The sequence below is a fragment of the Saccoglossus kowalevskii genome, chromosome 6, assembly GCF_978046115.1.
Source record: "Saccoglossus kowalevskii chromosome 6, keSacKowa6.1, whole genome shotgun sequence".
In the NCBI taxonomy this organism is placed as follows: domain Eukaryota; kingdom Metazoa; phylum Hemichordata; class Enteropneusta; family Harrimaniidae; genus Saccoglossus; species Saccoglossus kowalevskii.
The window spans coordinates 34809576-34827442 of NC_140646.1; the positions used below are offsets into that span (position 1 = coordinate 34809576).

A 17867-nucleotide genomic window follows, 5' to 3' on the forward strand; every position below is an offset into this window, starting at 1 on the left:
ATGTGCACAAACCTAGAAATGCATATGCACAAATCTGAGAACACTATGCACAAATCTGGGAATAAATGTGCACAAACCAGGGAATACATGTGCACAAATCAGGGAATGCATGTGCAAACCAGGGAAGGCATGTGCAAACAAGAAAGCTGCACATATGCAGACATTTAAACAAATGACAGAGATTAATGTAAAAGTTTTGGCTGGATGGCTAATAAATAACTGAAGAGAAATACAAACACAAGTATGTATACTAACCGATTCAGAAGTAGTAATAAATCAGAAACTAAACAGGTGAAACTGACATTAAAAAATTTAACAAGACAGGTTTCATGCCAAATTATGCATATAAATGTACAAACTGAAAGCAACAGAGAATGAGAGAAACTAATATGAACTAACTACATAGTTTGTGAACTTAAAACCCAGTGAAATTTCCTCAAAGAATCAAAAGTGAAATTAAATGCTAGTGAAAATAATAATGTCTGGGGAGAAGGGTCAAAACATGAGTCATATAATGGCTATTCCATTGTTATGCAAATGTCCACTCAATTCAAAGGAACAGGCTAGTCAGGCCATTCTTTTATTTCACCTTTAAAAGGCGTATGTATCACACCACCTTGTCAGGTGAGCATGTTGACTAATAAGAGTTGGCATTGACGATTACGGACTGTTAGGTGGTTGCAGAGGATCCTGGAAGGATTGAGGCTTAATAGACTACAGTCCAGCTGTAATATATTATTAGTACACTTTCTCATTCACTGACTTGATTATAAAATTAATAATTAATGTTCATGGTAGCAATATATTGGTACCATGATAACAGCCTACATTGCAAATGTTAGTAACTCAGCGTTCAGTGGATAAAATAAGTGACAATTTCAATAAAGTTACCATAGTAACACACCATAGAAGGCAGACTATATTTGTGATGGCAATTCAGCTGCACAAGTTTAATCATACAACTTATAAAAGCTATGTTTACATGCTCAATCTCATGGTAACCAAAAGAAGCCAATCAAGCGCCCCACCAACCACAGTATTTAGAGTCAGTGGGAGATTTATATTGTTTATATTATAATACTCTAGACAAAACACCCCTGGGGGGGACAACCCTTCCTTCCAAATTTATGACAAAATGGCAATGTTTGGGCCACAGTAATGGTTGAATTCCAGTATATTATACATACGCAGGAGTGATAAAAATAAGAGGTTCAAATCCAGGTCATTGTGATGTCATTTATTTTATCGTGTATGTTGATAAAATACATAGACTCAAAACAAAGGGTGTTTTGTCTGGGTGTGTATTTTCAAGGAAGGGGGTAGGTGTTGTTCTCCAATCGACACTGCACAACCTTGGTTTACAAAGAAATTGATTCATTGTCACCGAGCTCAATAGGATTGACCCCATGCGTCATTCATGCAGGTAGTATTGTATACTCACTATTGTGTTTAAACTTAGTAACTGAAGCACCAGAGAGACGACAACCCAATATAAGGGAGGCATGATTCATTTCATCGCTTATAATAAGACAGCCCTGTCAAAAAAAAAAAAAAATGGTTACATTAATAACAAAATATATCATGTGATCAAAATCAACGTTGTTATGTCTCTCTATTTTTTATTCTTTTGTACTGTCATTTGCCCTATGGCGTATAAGGTTCTATTTTAGTTTTAAAGCCTAGTCTGCCAAGTTCTGTTGTCTTAAGGTGCAGCAGCAAACAATCAACAGGAAATGTATACCCTTGCGCTAAGAGGTACTTTCAACCCTATATTAAAATGATGCAATGCAACATAGGGGATGTAGCAAATTTGTGGTTCTAAAATGAATAAGCTTTTATTACCCCCTAGCAGGGATGCTGCTTCTAATACAGATTTTGCGCAATTACTCTATGAAAAGAACATATCCAATAGAAATGCGCATAAGCTGAAAAATGGCATTTATTAATTGTACGCTGGATATTAAAATCTGACTTTTCAATTAATTGGTCAAATAAAGTCAACCCAGACAGAGTTGGTTGACACTCACTGACGAAGAGTGAGCAGTGTGAGTGGTTCTAAAACAAAACAATGTTATTGGCAAGTGTTGAAGGTGATCATTGAAAATTAAACACGTTTAATATGATGATGAGACCATGTGTCTAATGGTTTGGAAGAGACGCCTCGTCAAAGACAAGAGGGTGAGATGGTCATCGACAAGACGCGCCACGTCATATTGATCATCAGAATGTTATGATTGAATGAATGCAATAAATGAAATGTACGTGTACATGTATGTGCCTTGAACATGAAGTCCATTAATGCAATTTAGTTTTTAAAAAATTTAGAAAAGTTTTTATCATTTATTATGATTTGTATTCTTATCAAACAATTAATGAATATATCATTCAACAAAAATTTCACAAAATAAACCATGCATTTATTTTAATTTTATATTTTAAAAATGATGCGAAATATTGAAACTGCTATAAACACTACTTGCATTTTCTTCATATTGTCCACATAAATTGTCACATGATCAGTGTGAGATGACAGTCTTAGATGATTGTCAACATGTTTTCCAATGACTGACAAGCGTTAGATGATTTTCATTAAATTTAAGTACCAGCAATCTGTCTGATTCAGACATTTGCATTTTATTTATTATGCAGATCAAAAGATTACAGATCTAGGATGTGGTAAAGTTCCAGACATCCCACGGCAGTCCTCTACTTGTTGACACATGGATGCTGCTGTGATTTTTATTCATGTGCACTGAGGACAGAAACAGCATACGAGGCCGACAACTTTACATTCCCTGCCACTGAATCCATATTTCCAATTCTAAATGTAGCAAGCCTGGCAAGTGGACAAGTATGTACTTTCGTTTTCGACTGCATGCTGAGTGTGCAGCTGATCAAAGAAGTTAAAACCCACAAACTTCCTGGTGCTGGGAAGATATGCTACCATCTGGTCATCATCATTGATATGTTACCAGTATCAGAAATTATCAAGCTTTATTTAATTTAATATATATAACTTAGTATACGTAGATGACCAGGACAATGAACGTTATTGAGATGTCACTCCTGATAGGAACTAGAAATCAAATTTTGCCCTCGTAAGCATGTCACTGATCATATGTACAATGCATATGAGAAGAAATATTTTTACGTCATTTCGCACTCTTCTTTGTCAATCAAAAAATACTTAGAAAAGAACTTCAGTGTGCTGAGGGTATTGGAGGCATATGAAATAGGGAATATTTTAAAATTAGTCTTTTAAACAAGAAGCCTAGTGGCTGATAGTGGTAGATCTACTTTTTGAGATGCACAATGTGAAAGCAAACTGATTATTAAAGTTGATAATACAGAAAACTTTTATTATAATATCAAACGAAATAAATTTGTGATTGTACATGTGGTTGCTGTTTGATTTATCTGTTATAATTTATGCAAATTAGGTATACATAATGCAAATCGAGTGCAAGGATTTTAACCCTAAACTATGCTTATCAGTACTGGGATCACCCCAGAGCAACCATGTTTTACTCGTATTGAAATTCAAAGAGTGGTAATTATTATGCACAAATTAATATAATACCAGAAGTAGTCTTCAGATAATAAAGGGATATTTAGAGGAGAAATGGAAAACTATTCCAATGAATGAGTAATTGCGAATAAGCATTACCTTCTATAGACCCCTAACCAATTTGCACTCCTACAAATGCTAGCAGCATGCATGGAGTAATTAGGTCATTTCCTGTTTAATATCAGGCACAAACTATTAGTGGGTCAAGATTTCCTATAAGCTTGAAAATAGATTTTTGTCTTATTGATTGGTTACAAAATTTGTCTGATTGATCTTCGATACCAAAAAAACAACATTTATTGATGAGCAGTATAGCAGTAAGGTCCAGATAGCTACAGAATAGAGGAGAGAATAGAGCTATCAAAAGAATGCTTAGATACAATAAGCATATCTTTCTGAAATTCAGTAATCATCACTTTGTTAAGAAAGACTGGCAAACATTTATCAATATTTCAAATAAGTATTAAAAACATTAATACAAAACAATGTTTTTAAGATGTTCCTTGGGTTATCTAAGTATGAATGTGCGAGAATGCTGTGTGCAATATTTGAAGTGTCTGTCTGTTATTAGGAAAATTTATTTATTTATTTATCTATATTTCATATTGGAGTGATGATGAGTCTGGAATGTCAATAATGCATATTTTGTTCATGGCTTACAGACACCTTAACAAGAGATGATTTCCGATATAGTAAATAAGATATTAAACTATTTCTCCAATTACCATTTTAAAAACAATAATAATAATAATAACTTTATTGCATCCTTAGAAATACAATGTTTCTATCAGTTAATAGCAATAAAGATTAGTTGTGATAACTACTACTACAAAAAGAAAGTTAGTTGTTAAAAAAAAAAGATAAAGCAAGTGTTACATATCAAATGGCATTTTTATTTCTTGATTGAAATGCATTATGAATATAGTTGCCAATCTTTTTTATTATTACATCATCTTTTGATGTCATCAAGAAATTAAATTTCTGGAGATCATCCTGGGTTTCTTGTGGAAATATAATGTCTTGTATGATTTGTTGGCGTATTACTTTATATTGTGGACACTTCATAACAAAGTGCAGTTCGTCTTCTATTTCATTCCGTGAACATTGTTTGCAAATTCTATTTTCAGTAGGTATTTTTGGTTGCATATGTCTCCCTTTTTCTATTGCTAAAATGTGATTACTAGTTCGAAATTTTGTCATTGAAATTCTTTGTTTCAAATTTAGCACATCTAAGTATTTTTCAAAATTATAAGAGTCTTTGAATTTTTCATAAGTTCTCAGCTTTGTTTTTTCAGTTATATTTTTTCTCCAGAAATTTATGTGTTTTTGTTTGACAACTTTGCCAATTTGCTGTATATGTTTTGTTAACAAATCATTCTGTTGTTCTCGTGAAAAGTTCATGTTGTTCATCATTTTTTGTATTGAAGAGTACCATTGTAAATTGGATTTCTTTTGTTCAAGGTATGCTTGTTTTGTGATATTATTGTCTGGTAATTTACTGATACGAGTCCAGTATTTTATTAAATTGATCTGAATATCTACTAAGAGTGGGAATTCTCCTACTTCGGCTCTGCATGCAATGTTTGCCACAAATGTGTTCAGTCCTAGTAGTTGTTTGTAAAAATTCAATTGTGTTTTTTCTGTTATTGTTTTGTCCCATTTCTTGTAATCTTGAATTTCATGGCCCCAGATTTCAGACCCGTACAATAATATTGGTTGAATACACCTTTTAAAAAGATGGATGAAAGTTCTACAATTTGTTTCTGGTGGTAGGAACTGTTTCAATGCATACATTGCTCTGGCTGCTTTATCTGCTAAATTTTGTTTGGCTTCAGTGTAGCAGCCATTTGACTTTAAATTTATACCCAGGTAGTTGTACATATCTATACAGGTAATATTTTGTTCATTATAATAGAATTTTTCTGTCTTTTTCAGTGTTCCTCGTCTGAAAATAACAACTTTTGTTTTTGTCAGATTTACCTGAAGTTTCCATTTATGACAATAAACTTCTAAACTATTTAGTGCATTTTGTAGACCGTTTTTTTGTTTCAGATATTAACACTAGATCATCTGCATAGAGTAGGGAACTAATTTTACAGTTATTCAATGTAACCGGATCTAATGATTCATCTTCTAGTGATTTATTTAAGTCATTAATAAACAAATTAAAAAGCATTGGGCTAATGACACAACCCTGCCTAACACCCTTGGTCGTTTCAAATATGGGTGTAATTTTATTTTTGAAACGAATGCATGATTTTGTATTTAGATACATATTTTTAATGATGTTATAGATTTTACCATTTATACCATTATTAAGTAATTTATAGAAAAGCCCTTGTCTCCAGATTTTATCGAATGCTTTTCGAAAGTCTATGAACAATGAAATATATTCAGATGAGTAAAGATAAATGTGGTGTATCCATGCTATATGTTGTATTTATTCTCCATACTCCTTCTATACTGCACAAACTTTACGCAGAGACCATTTGGGGGGGAGGGGTCTGTCACGCAATAATCACCAACATTCTAAATTGTCTACCTTCATTCCCCTTTTCTCAGGATATAATTTCAGGATCAATGTAAGTATTCTAATTCAAGTATAATTTTTCGAACATTTTAACCTTTTCTGGTGCTTAAATTAGAGTCCAATTTAAGAGTACAATGTTTATTGAGACTAGCATGAATGGGTAAATTCAGTTTTGACAATGAACTGTTACTGCCATTAAGAGAGTTAAAGGCTTCAGTGATAAGTATATCTTTTAAAAAATTCCTAATTTCCTGATGAAAAAAAAACATCCCACTGAAGATCTTTTCCATGTTGCATTCACCATTCAATGAAGCCACTAAACCATCATTAACATATTTAAATAAGGTATGGTAATTAGGATACCTTTGGCTGACAAAAACCACCATTCTGATTGGTTAATAATTGTCTTGACTTATAAAGTATCTAAACTTCTGCTCAATTGTGCATGGGGGGGGGGGGGGCATGTCGGATATTGTATATAACAGGGTTTGTATGCGATCTAAAAAATGTGTTCACGATGAAACTAAGTTGAATTCCACTTGCATTTTGATAACAAACCAACCAATGGATTTTTTGTAGATTATTATATTCATGACTGAGTAATAATTAACATTTGTAACACCTTGGTAAAGTTATTTGTCGGTGAAGCAGCATAACCAGATTACGCTACTGTGACCATTTGCTATTAAGTAATGCGTTTTTTTTTTTTTGAAACTTCTTCCACACTATACTTTTTGTAACCAACACAATTAAATTAAATGGATGTTGAAATCGCTCAGTATATTTTGTTATTATGTGGAAATATCAACATTTGGTTTTGTTTGACTAAACTTTCAACTGTGGTGTCTGTTTTAGAATCAAATTAAAGTCATTCACCTACATTAGAAAACCATCCCTCACGTTGATTAGAATGATGTGTCAATGTGAATATTCATGGTATGCAGAAAACAACATATAAAGACAATGACCTTGACATGACAAAAGAAAGTACAACACTAGCATCATAAATTACTGTTACCACTATTAACATTCTTTAAGTGGATTCCCTTTTCTAGTGACAAGCTAAGAGGTCAAAAACTTTAGCTTGTGTTAAGAAAACATGAACAAAAAGCATAGCAGGGGCTAAGAAACGGCAAGGATAAGCTAAATCTGATCTGTTTTTAAGATCTGGTCCAGACCCTTTAAATAGCTAATGAAATGTGTGCGACATTTAGTTAAGGCTAGGCGCCTAAAACAGCTTTGTCAATTTGAAAGCTATACTATATTCATAACTGTTCTTTTCGGTATGCCATTCCTGACATGACAATCAACACGAGCACATTCTGAAATTATTTTTGAGAGAATAAGCCCATGCTAAGCGTTCATGCATGTTTTTTTGATCTCTTGGCTATAACTACACAAGATAAAATTGTAGTGACACATGTTAAATGTTGAATTTGGTAGCTGATTGTATTTAATATTTCCTTGATCAAAATTATTATTTTATAGTATATTATGCAAGTCATTGAGATACAGATTAAATAGAATTGGGCTGATCACACAACCCTGTCTTACTTCTTAAGTTGTATTAAATATTAGTGACATTTTGTTTCGAAAGCATGATGATGATTTTGTATTGCAATACATGTTTTTACAGGTATTGAATGTAGACAAGTCTGTCACTTGGGATACAAAGTCCATTCTGCTATAGTGTCCCCACACCTTCCATCCCTTAAACAAGATTTTAAAGGAGTATCTGTGATAGCCAATGATCACAAATAAACTTATCAACTAATATGAAATGTCAATTAAAAAAAAAAATTCACAGCAATAAAAATTTGTGTTGTGGCTATGCTAATGAGTGCTGTTAATAGCTGAACAGTACATGTTTACAAAACCCCTAGTAGTTTATTTACAAGCAGATAACTATAATCCCCAGAAGCAAGTACAAGTACAATGTACATGCATAGCAGCGCAACAAACTCGCTTCCACATGGAGTATGGATCTATGCTACATAGACGTTTCGTAATGACAAAACTAATAATAAATTATGTTTATTTCAACATCTTTGGAAATGTGAATGTGGATAAGGATCATATCCATTTTCAATTGTAGTACAATGTCAACATTGCAGTACGATGTCACAGCAAAGACTTGTATATGTATGCATGCTTCCAGTGGTGTGTTCAGGAAACATTGAAGCACCCTATGACATGCATAGCAACAAGAACCTGTACTATGAACCCCAATACATATAAACCCAGTAGTAGTGTGCAGATGTTAATTTGCCTCTATGACCTAACACGTTGAAATAAATCATCGCTACAATTATAACATGTATGAGCAGCGCATTAGGAACTGTGTGAATGTTTTTGAAGACTAGACTGGCACATCCTGTTTCAGTGGACCCATGTCATTTGACATTGATTGACAGCAATTAATTATACAAGCTTAGTTTCATGTTTTTGACCTTTATTTGTCAAAATTATGTGACCCAATCTATCATCTCTAGTTCATAAAAAAATAAAAACACTGTAAAATACTTTATTTTCGCTTGGGATTACAGTACCTAAAGGTCGGAGACAAATTTGATCATTTCTAATCTAAAAAAAAAAAAAAAAAGGCTGATACTGGTTCTCAAGTATCTAGGTTACAGTGGCAATAAACAAATTATTAAACAAACTGAAGCTGAACTCTGACTTGATCACAATTTATATAAGACATTCCATACACTTCATGAATCATAGGTAAAGCAGACAGGCAACAAGACGAGGTAGACAGCAACAAGTATATGGTGCGGAGGTCAGGCTAACCTTGATCAAATAACTGATTGATCAAAAATAAAACAAGATTCGCATTGTACGCTCCTCCCCCAAAACCTTCCATTATTGATACAGGTGAGGTTAAAATGATTCTGAGATTGTCTAGCTTCACACACCACTGTATTTCTGGACTAGAAATGAATCTGAATACAAATGATATGGAGGGAAGGTTGTATACAAGTACAGTTAATACTACCACAGCTACATCACTATATACTTATGATCATCTTAGTGGTCAGACACTTGTCTGGGAGAGACTAACAAACAAATCATTATGCAAATAATATAAAAATTGTTAAAGCATGTATAAGGCATGAGACTCTCAAAGTTCACGTCCAAATTTACTGCATCTGGTTTTTATATTGATGTAGCATATCTGTAGCCTTTATAATTTTATTAATTATTACCTTTGAAAGTTAAACAAAATTGATATTTTTAAGATTGAAAGATTATTGGACTGGGTCAACCATGTGACCTTTGATGATATCATGTGATAATAAGTAAAGCAAACAACACCAATCATCACATGACTAGCTGTCAGTGATTAGGAAATGCCTTTCCAAACTCGCTAGATACATTTTTTTAGACATAATTTTATTTATTTGATTTTGAGAAGCTAGATTTATGGACACTTGGAGTATCAATCATACACTTGGTCTAAGGGGATTTTTCATTGTCACTCAGTACTGCTTTAATTTTAACATGCACACTGTAATACCATGGAAACTCTTTATTCGCGGTAATAAATTGTTTTACAAATTAGCGAATTAGCAGGATACAAACGGAAATTTTTTTGTCCTCCACATGAATTAGCCCTGAAGTTGTCAGCCCCTTGTACTTTTACACTATTAATAAAATTAATTTTGGTTGATTCAATAAAGTGATTCTTTTTTTTTTCAGATGAAAATAAATACACACAGACATAACATTTGCCATGATATGATCTAGCATTGCAGCTTTCAAAGTGTTTTTTTCTTTCTTTATAGTGACTATTGCTTGTTGGTGGCCAGCTGGAAAATTTAGTAGCCAAGTACAAAATTGTTTGCCACCAGAATTTATATTTTACATAAACATAATTAACTACACAGAAAAACAACTATGTAAAAATTTAGATATTTATTCAAGCATACCATTATATGATATAACTTGTGCACAGTAATTATATGCAATTTTCATCTTCTGAAATGCATAGACCAAATTTTCTTCCACTGTCAAGACTGTTTTGTCTTAGATTCAGCAACATTCAGACTCTGACTTTATGGCAGGCTGCATTTCATTTTCAATATTGGATAACATGATGTCCCTTGTATCGCCCAACACTGATTCATTAATACGATGAGATTCCCTTTCAATCACATTGTTGTTTTAAAGCATTTTTTTTCTTGCCACATGCTGTAGTTACGCATATGTCGTAATTAAAACAAATTCACGTTGATAATGATTTCCGAGCTATGTTTTGCTTAACAAATTAGTTGCGTTCACGCACAGCTCCTTAGCACTGGCTAAGAAGTCAAATTCCTTAGCCCATGCTAAGAAAACGTGCGTGAAAGCTTAGCACGGGCTAAGGAATGCTAAGTACGGGTTAAATCTGATCCGAATTTAAGACGCGGTCTAGACCTTAGCACAGGCTAACGAAGTATACGCGAACGCTTAGCCCAGGGCTAAGCGCCCTCTGCGGCGACCTTTGGGTGTGAAAATTGTCCCATGTTCGTATAACGACACTATTCCACCAGTCATTACTCCGCGCTCGCTTCCACACTAATCGGGTCACTGTAGTAGTAGAGCGTACAGCAGCTCCAATCGTAGACAAAATAAATTTGGTTCGCTGTCTACGACATGCATTAATAAAACTCTGTATTCTGTTACGACCGTTATATACTGTTTATGTGCATCCAAATAAGTTGGGTCCGTCTTCTCTCGCGTTCCTGTGCACGTCGCTTCAAATTTAGAACGAAACATGCCAGCAGCAGAAATAGAACCTCGCGCGTGTCATCCATTTTTCGTTCGTAAATAGCGGCTTACCAAAGGTCACCGACTAATGGCACCCCTTAGCCCATCCATGCTAACGACTGGCCCTCCCTGTGTGTGGACGCAATTGGGTCTAGCCGAAATGCAAATATGCTAGATAAGCCTAAATCAGCTTAAATCTTAGCCCGTACTTCGCGTAACGTGAACACAACTATTGGAGTGCAAATTAAAAGGATACTAATTTAAACCTTTTAAATACATAAACACAGAGGATTAAAGATAAATAGTTTTTTTTAAATGAATTGGGTGCGAAAATGTAATAAAGACCTCAAGTTATATGATACTATAATGTCTATTGTACATTTCGTGAGAATTTCTTTTTAAATTTTGATTACTTGTCATACCCCAGACCATTCGTCCCGGTGTTATCGCTATCGCCACACGAGACTCCAGCTTGTCTCCTATACAATTTGACTGCGCACATCCAGAAAGTAGATGTAGCTGTGATTGGTGGAATACTAATGAGTTGAGTGTCAATCAAACGCCCACGCTATCTTTAGTAAACAAAGTCACGTGACACGCGCCATTTTAGTTTTGATTAGTTCATCGGATCGGAGTGTCGTCGCCTAGTACATATGAACGGTCGTCAATGCAAATCGAACATCCTTTTGAAATTTGGACGTCGGGCAGGCGATTTCAAGGCACCGCACTTAAATATTAGCAACATATTTTTCTGAGCGGTTGTTTATTCTCTTTCAAACGAGACATAAATGTGACGACATAGTCGATCCCTTATCCACCGCTAAGAATGCCACAATGTTTCGTTCGTTTTGCAACATGCCACAAATCGTCGAAAAAAACACCACTTCGACGGAAGCTTGCGTAATAAGGGGGTTAAAACAAGAAAACAAATGCCATGTTTAATACATATCGACCTGTTTTACTTGCGAAAGATAACGGAACATGAACTCGTTTCGTGCGACTTCGGAACCCGAAGGAACACACCAACAACGTTGAATTTACCCGCTATCTTCCAAATATGGTATATTAATTTATTCAGTTGTTTATTTAGAGTGATGTCCGAGGTCGAATGCGATTGGCTATCGATGTCAGTGCAAAGGTCATATGAATATTAAAATTAAGTGGGCGGAAGGAAAATTGTATAGGAGACAAGCTGGAGTCTCGTGTGGCGATAGCGATAACACCGGGACGAATGGTCTGGGGTATACTTGTCATGACATGAAGTTTAAGTGACACATGTATGTGTGCTTTCAATAAGCTTTACACAATAATATCTATACAAATGTCAATGACATAGTACCAGTACTTTCCTTTCAGTGCTTGGTGGACTTTGAAACGTATCACATTATGTAGTTGACATGCTCAACTTGAAAATGAACTTTGCAAAGTTTTCATTCATATTCTAAAGATTTGAGTTTTAAATGCTAAAGCAAAATTGTGAAAGTTTTGTGGAAATGATATCTGATATGTGTTTCTGGTTGTTTATGATTGCCTTAATATTTTGATTTTGTCAAGAATGGTATCACTGCGTCACGGGACATACTGTATTATTACTAGCGAATGGACTTAACTAAACGACAAGGGCCGTGTATAATCAAGTATTTTTAATGACCCTGTATACAATACATGCAACTATTGGTTTATATAAGTTTCAATTAATGATACGCTTCTAATGGAGCAAATACGGTATGTCAGGTCATAACTCTATACTGAGAATTATGTATATGTAGTGACAAAAGTCGTGAGTTGAGTATGGTTATTACTGACCCAACTAATGATCATTCTGAAACGGACAAGTAATACTGATACTGTAATCAAATACAGTTGTGTGTCTCTAGAGTTATATTATTTTCCCAGGTTTTATCTAAATTTTATTCATCTCTTTGAATGATACCTTTTTTCCTGCTAAAATTCTGGAGAATATTTTGAATTTTTCTTTAAACATTCTGTTAATTTTTGGGCCAAGTTGACATACTTTCTTATTGCACATATTAGGAAGTCTTGATCACAATTTTGTAAAAGCGGACTGTTTTTTAACAGTTTTTCAATGTCAGTTTTGTAATGAATGTCTAATAAATTACATTTCAACCAAACAATAAGCAAAAATAAAAACACTGTAACGAGCTATGTGCACCTTTACATCATTGTGCATTTAAAAAGTTGAAATAAGTATGTATTACAGTGAATGTGAAATAAAAATGTTTCCATGACCTGACTTAACAGGACTAGCCTCTGATATAATAAATATAAATCTCAATGAAATGAATTATTACCTTTTCAAGTAGTGTTGGTATGTTGAGAGCATTAGTAGCAAAACCCATACCAAAGACCATTGCCGCTTCCTGACCTACAAACTCAGCAACAAGTTTCTCTAATTCCAAGTGGATATCTAAGTTACCTTTAGAAACGAAACAACACCAGTTAAAACAATATCTTGCATGCAGTTCTCAAATGTGAAGATAAAATACACTAGCGCATGTTTTTGTATTCTAAACACATTCACACACTGGTACACTGTCACAAAAGCTACACAAAATGTCTTTTATTTAGTTTTGGTAGTGTCTGTGTGATTATAATGAGCTTTTTTTAGATTGTATTGAAACTATAAACTGCTCTCAGTAGCTTGTCTGTTTCCCATGTTGAATAAATAACTAAGAAATATAAATGTGGGTGAAACATGTTATACATGTACCCAATGCACTAAGATATATAATGAAGAAAATAGTAGTAAATTACAATGTCAATGATAACAATAAATTATCCATAAGTTCTATTGTAATTGGACATATTCACTGCAGATTTCATTAATTACCAAAAAGAGCGAAATTGAAAGCTAGTGAATAAATTTAGTACTGTCAATAATTTGGCTCAGTTACAGAAATTGATAATACTATATAAATATTGCAGATTTCAAGCCAAATTGAGCCTACTGGATAAACATGAGTTAAGAAATATTTGAATTCAGATTACAATGCTTATATAGAAGTAGAACAGAGTAAAAACATTACATATAAGAGTACCAGTATTTTTTCACAAAAATATACATGATACCGGTAATGCAAGTTCTGGGGCCTAGGTACATTCTATAATAACATGGATGTGAAAGTCTTGGAAGCCAGGGAAGCAGTATTTTGTATACAGGTGAGGGATTGTAATAGTAAAGATATAGAGCAACATGATTAAAATCTGAACAGATATTAAATGTAGCAGTTCCTTTTTCCTCGTAGAAAGTTATGCCAGCCAATAAAAGCACATGTTGATATTGGGTTATAGTGAGTATTCTATCAGGGCCAAATAGAATAAAATAGAAGGAACAGTTGAAACCAGTGGTAAAAATGGACCACAGCTAGTTAAGATAATTGCCAGTGAAGCAAAGCAATGCACTGATGTCATTCGTCACAAAGCGAGCTGGGAGAGATTACTCATAGCATTACATACTCACAATACAAACCCACCCACCCATCTCATTTACATGCATCAAAGACCATCCAGGTCAAAGAAACATGGCAGTCATTTTAAAGTCTCCAAAACAAAAACATGAACATAGCATATTATATTGTGAGCAAACCAGACAGTGTACTTACCAAGTTCTTGTCTCGTGCCACCCACACCAGCACCATATTTAATTAAAGCACGTTGAGCAGCTTCAGCACATGGTCCAGAGTTCTCGGCAAAACCCAGGTAATTATAGGAGCCCAAATTAATGCACCGACTTGATTTACCAGTAATACTGCAGAACATCATATAAATAAAACAATCAGTTGTCGGTGTTAATGAAAGAATATATTAATGTCTATTTCCTTCCTATATTAAACTAAAGCAGTCAAACGTTATTAAAATCTCATTAGGTATATTATTAGTAATATTACAGAAAATAATTATATTTATATTCTTGCCTCATATTTCACTAATCACAAAATAATAAACACTGGCGAATCGGGAAAAAACATCAATATAGTGATAATTTTTTTAAGCTGCACTGGGGTACTCTGGGTCCCCTAGTATCACACAAAGTTTACCAGGTACCTCTGTGATTTTCAGTGGTCTTCCCAGTTCCTTGATAGAGGGATTCAGTAAATTTACATGTCATAAAAAGGTGTTCATGTGTTTCACTATATTCGTTACAGAAATTACAATGGTGTTCAGGGAAGCATTCTTTATTTACTTTGTGTAAATGTGTAAATTTGTATTGAAATTTGTTTTGTTCATTATTACCAACCAGTACGATGTACCATTGTGTATGCGTTTTTTTTCAGTGGTCATAATGACTTCAACAGAATTCAATACATCTTTACAGAATCACATTTCAATGCTTCTTAGTGCAGACAAAAACATTTTCTCTCAGTGTTGTAAAATTTGTACACTGTAAACATGAAGCCTCTGTAAAGATACAGCACATTCTAGCAGCACATTCCTATACCACAACGCTTTAAAAGGTGACTGCACCTCAAAGCAAGAATAAATATTCAAATCCAGATTAATATGCTTCATTGATTATAGTTACAGAATAAATAATATAATAGTGAAAAAAAAAACTACCAGTAGCTTTTTCCACCAACAACGGATATTTAACTAAAAATACATGTTATGGGGCTTTGTGATTTCCAAAATAGATATCAGTATTTTTGAATATATCATCAAATGATATGGCCAGGAACAAGCATATCCTTCTGATGTGCTTTCAACCAAAGCCATGCTTGGAAAGATCCCTCATGTAGCATATGAAATTTTATGAATGATACCTGAGATTCCTGTGAAACAGCAAAGAATTGTCTAATTATGAAAGATTTCAACCCTAAACTACTCCGGCATCTATGTACTAAGTTTCAATAAAATCTGACATTGAAGTGTTTTTGAGATATTAGTCGAAAAGATACATACAGACAGACAGACAGACAGACAGGGTAACTGCAAAGACTCCCATTGTGTGCTTTGCACACAGGAGTCAATAACACATGGTAACAACATTTTGTACTAAATTTCCAAGACTTGATCAAATTCAGAGAAATCTCAGTACAAACACACTTGCAGATAATTCTGAATTTATTACAGATTTCAAATCTAGCACAAAATACATTTCTAAGGTTACACTACCATTAGATTTGATATATATTCTTTTATATTCACTTTTAAAATCATTCACAAATCCAATTCACTACAAATATTTCAGATCTGTCAAACATAACAAAAGCATATGATCTATGCAGAGTTCCACTTTACATGTACTATATGCCACTCTACTAATATGACGATAGTATATAAAGTAACTATCAATTCTGGTCAGGAATTGACCATGAAGTTGTTTGAAAATCAAATAAACACAAACATTGTTAATCATATGAAGATCGGGATGAACAGCAAGCACTTACTGACATCATATCTGGGCATGTAGCAAGTGGAATCTTACATAGGTAATGAGATATCACTAGCATTATACCTAGGCATATAGTGAGTGGAAACCCACATACTGTAAAGGGGGTAATTATTCACTGTGTTTTAATTTAGCTTATTTCGCTGACTGGAAAAATGCGCTAAATTAAAACACAGTGAATATGTAAAATTTAGCATAGAACACATTATCTAAATGAAGAAACCGTGTATTTAAAACCCACTGAATATGCCTGAAATGGTAAATCAGTGAAATTTAAACCCAGTGAAAATTAGTCATTTTACAGTAGTTATCTGTGACATCCTATAGTGTGTGCATAAATGTAAATGAGAAATCACTAGCATTGCATTTAAGTGTAAAATGTGCACTAGATACTAGGTAGGTCGGCCATGTTTACTGACAATATATAATTGAAGAACATTTAACCAGGACATTTAGAGAGTTGTACTACTGAAACCAGTTCTATTCTATTTGGCTAACATTTATAATAAACACCACAATTTTCAACCAATCTTTTATTTAATAACATGGCAACAATAATTAGTTTAATGATTTTAACTGTAGCTATTCAATTTCTTTTTTAAAACAATTTTTCGGCCAGCTGTACAAAATGAAACAGTTGTACTTGCCTTGCATATGGCTATTAGAAATTAATTGCTTGTCTAGAACAGCAGCACTGCATTCAAACAAGGAACTAAAAGTATCCATCAACCAGGATAATACATATTCATTACTTTGTAACCTTACGTTACCAGTCCTAACTGTATGAAATAAGATACAAATGTCCAAAGTTACCAGATCACTTCCAGATAATTTCAACTTATAAATACATTTTTAAATAATATGTTACCGTAAAAGTTCCATCAGCTAGACCACTTTTTTATAAATATGATCTCTGAACATTCATAAAATTACCATTTTTGTGACGCCGGTATTCTAAGAACAAATGATTCAGTTTTCACAGTTTCTCCTGAAGCGATTGAACAATGTTTCGATAATGGCTGCTGCCACACAATTAAGTTGACCTTATACTTAACCTTTGACCCAGCAGGTCACCAACTAACCAATCAGAACCACAGTTTCTATTTACCACTTTCTAATTACTGATTTACAGTCAATATTCAGATTAGCTCAATTTCTAATCATGATTTCTAGTCTTTTGTTTTGGGCAATGATTTTAATGATGATTTTGATGGCAAGTTTTTTGACGAATTACCAAGTTACAAGATTTTATCTAGGATGCCATATAAGCAGTTTTAGTGACACTTGAGCATTCCTTTTGTCAAGCAACGCAAGTGCTAACTTGTTGTCAACATGTGTTACTACTGATCAGAGTATTATTTAGAAAGCATCATCTACTTACGAATCAACTTTTAATTGGGTCGAACTAACAGAAATAATTTGTTTTCTCTAGAAACGAACTAATGAAGTGGTTCAACTAATGGAGCTTTTATAGCATATTACAATTTAACTTTTTTTTTTTTAAAAAGTGTTTATTTTTTTTCCTGCAGTATATAAATATCTGGAATTATGACAGCTGTCAGCGTACCCCATGTCAGCATCGTAATTTTGTAGTATCGCATCCTACC

At 33.7% G+C, this 17867-nt stretch overlaps 1 protein-coding gene across 1 annotated transcript in view; it reads right to left on the reverse strand.

The window, feature by feature from the left end:
- LOC100374924 (serine palmitoyltransferase 2-like) overlaps positions 1 to 17867 on the reverse strand; it is a 39658-nt gene that overhangs the window by 11897 nt on the left and 9894 nt on the right. Inside the window, exons 4-6 of the mRNA XM_006816855.3 lie at positions 14474 to 14619; positions 13163 to 13287; positions 1442 to 1535 (exon numbers count right to left, since the gene is read on the reverse strand). Coding sequence (XP_006816918.1) covers positions 1442 to 1535; positions 13163 to 13287; positions 14474 to 14619 — 365 coding nt within the window. The remainder of the gene's footprint in view (positions 1 to 1441; positions 1536 to 13162; positions 13288 to 14473; positions 14620 to 17867) is intronic.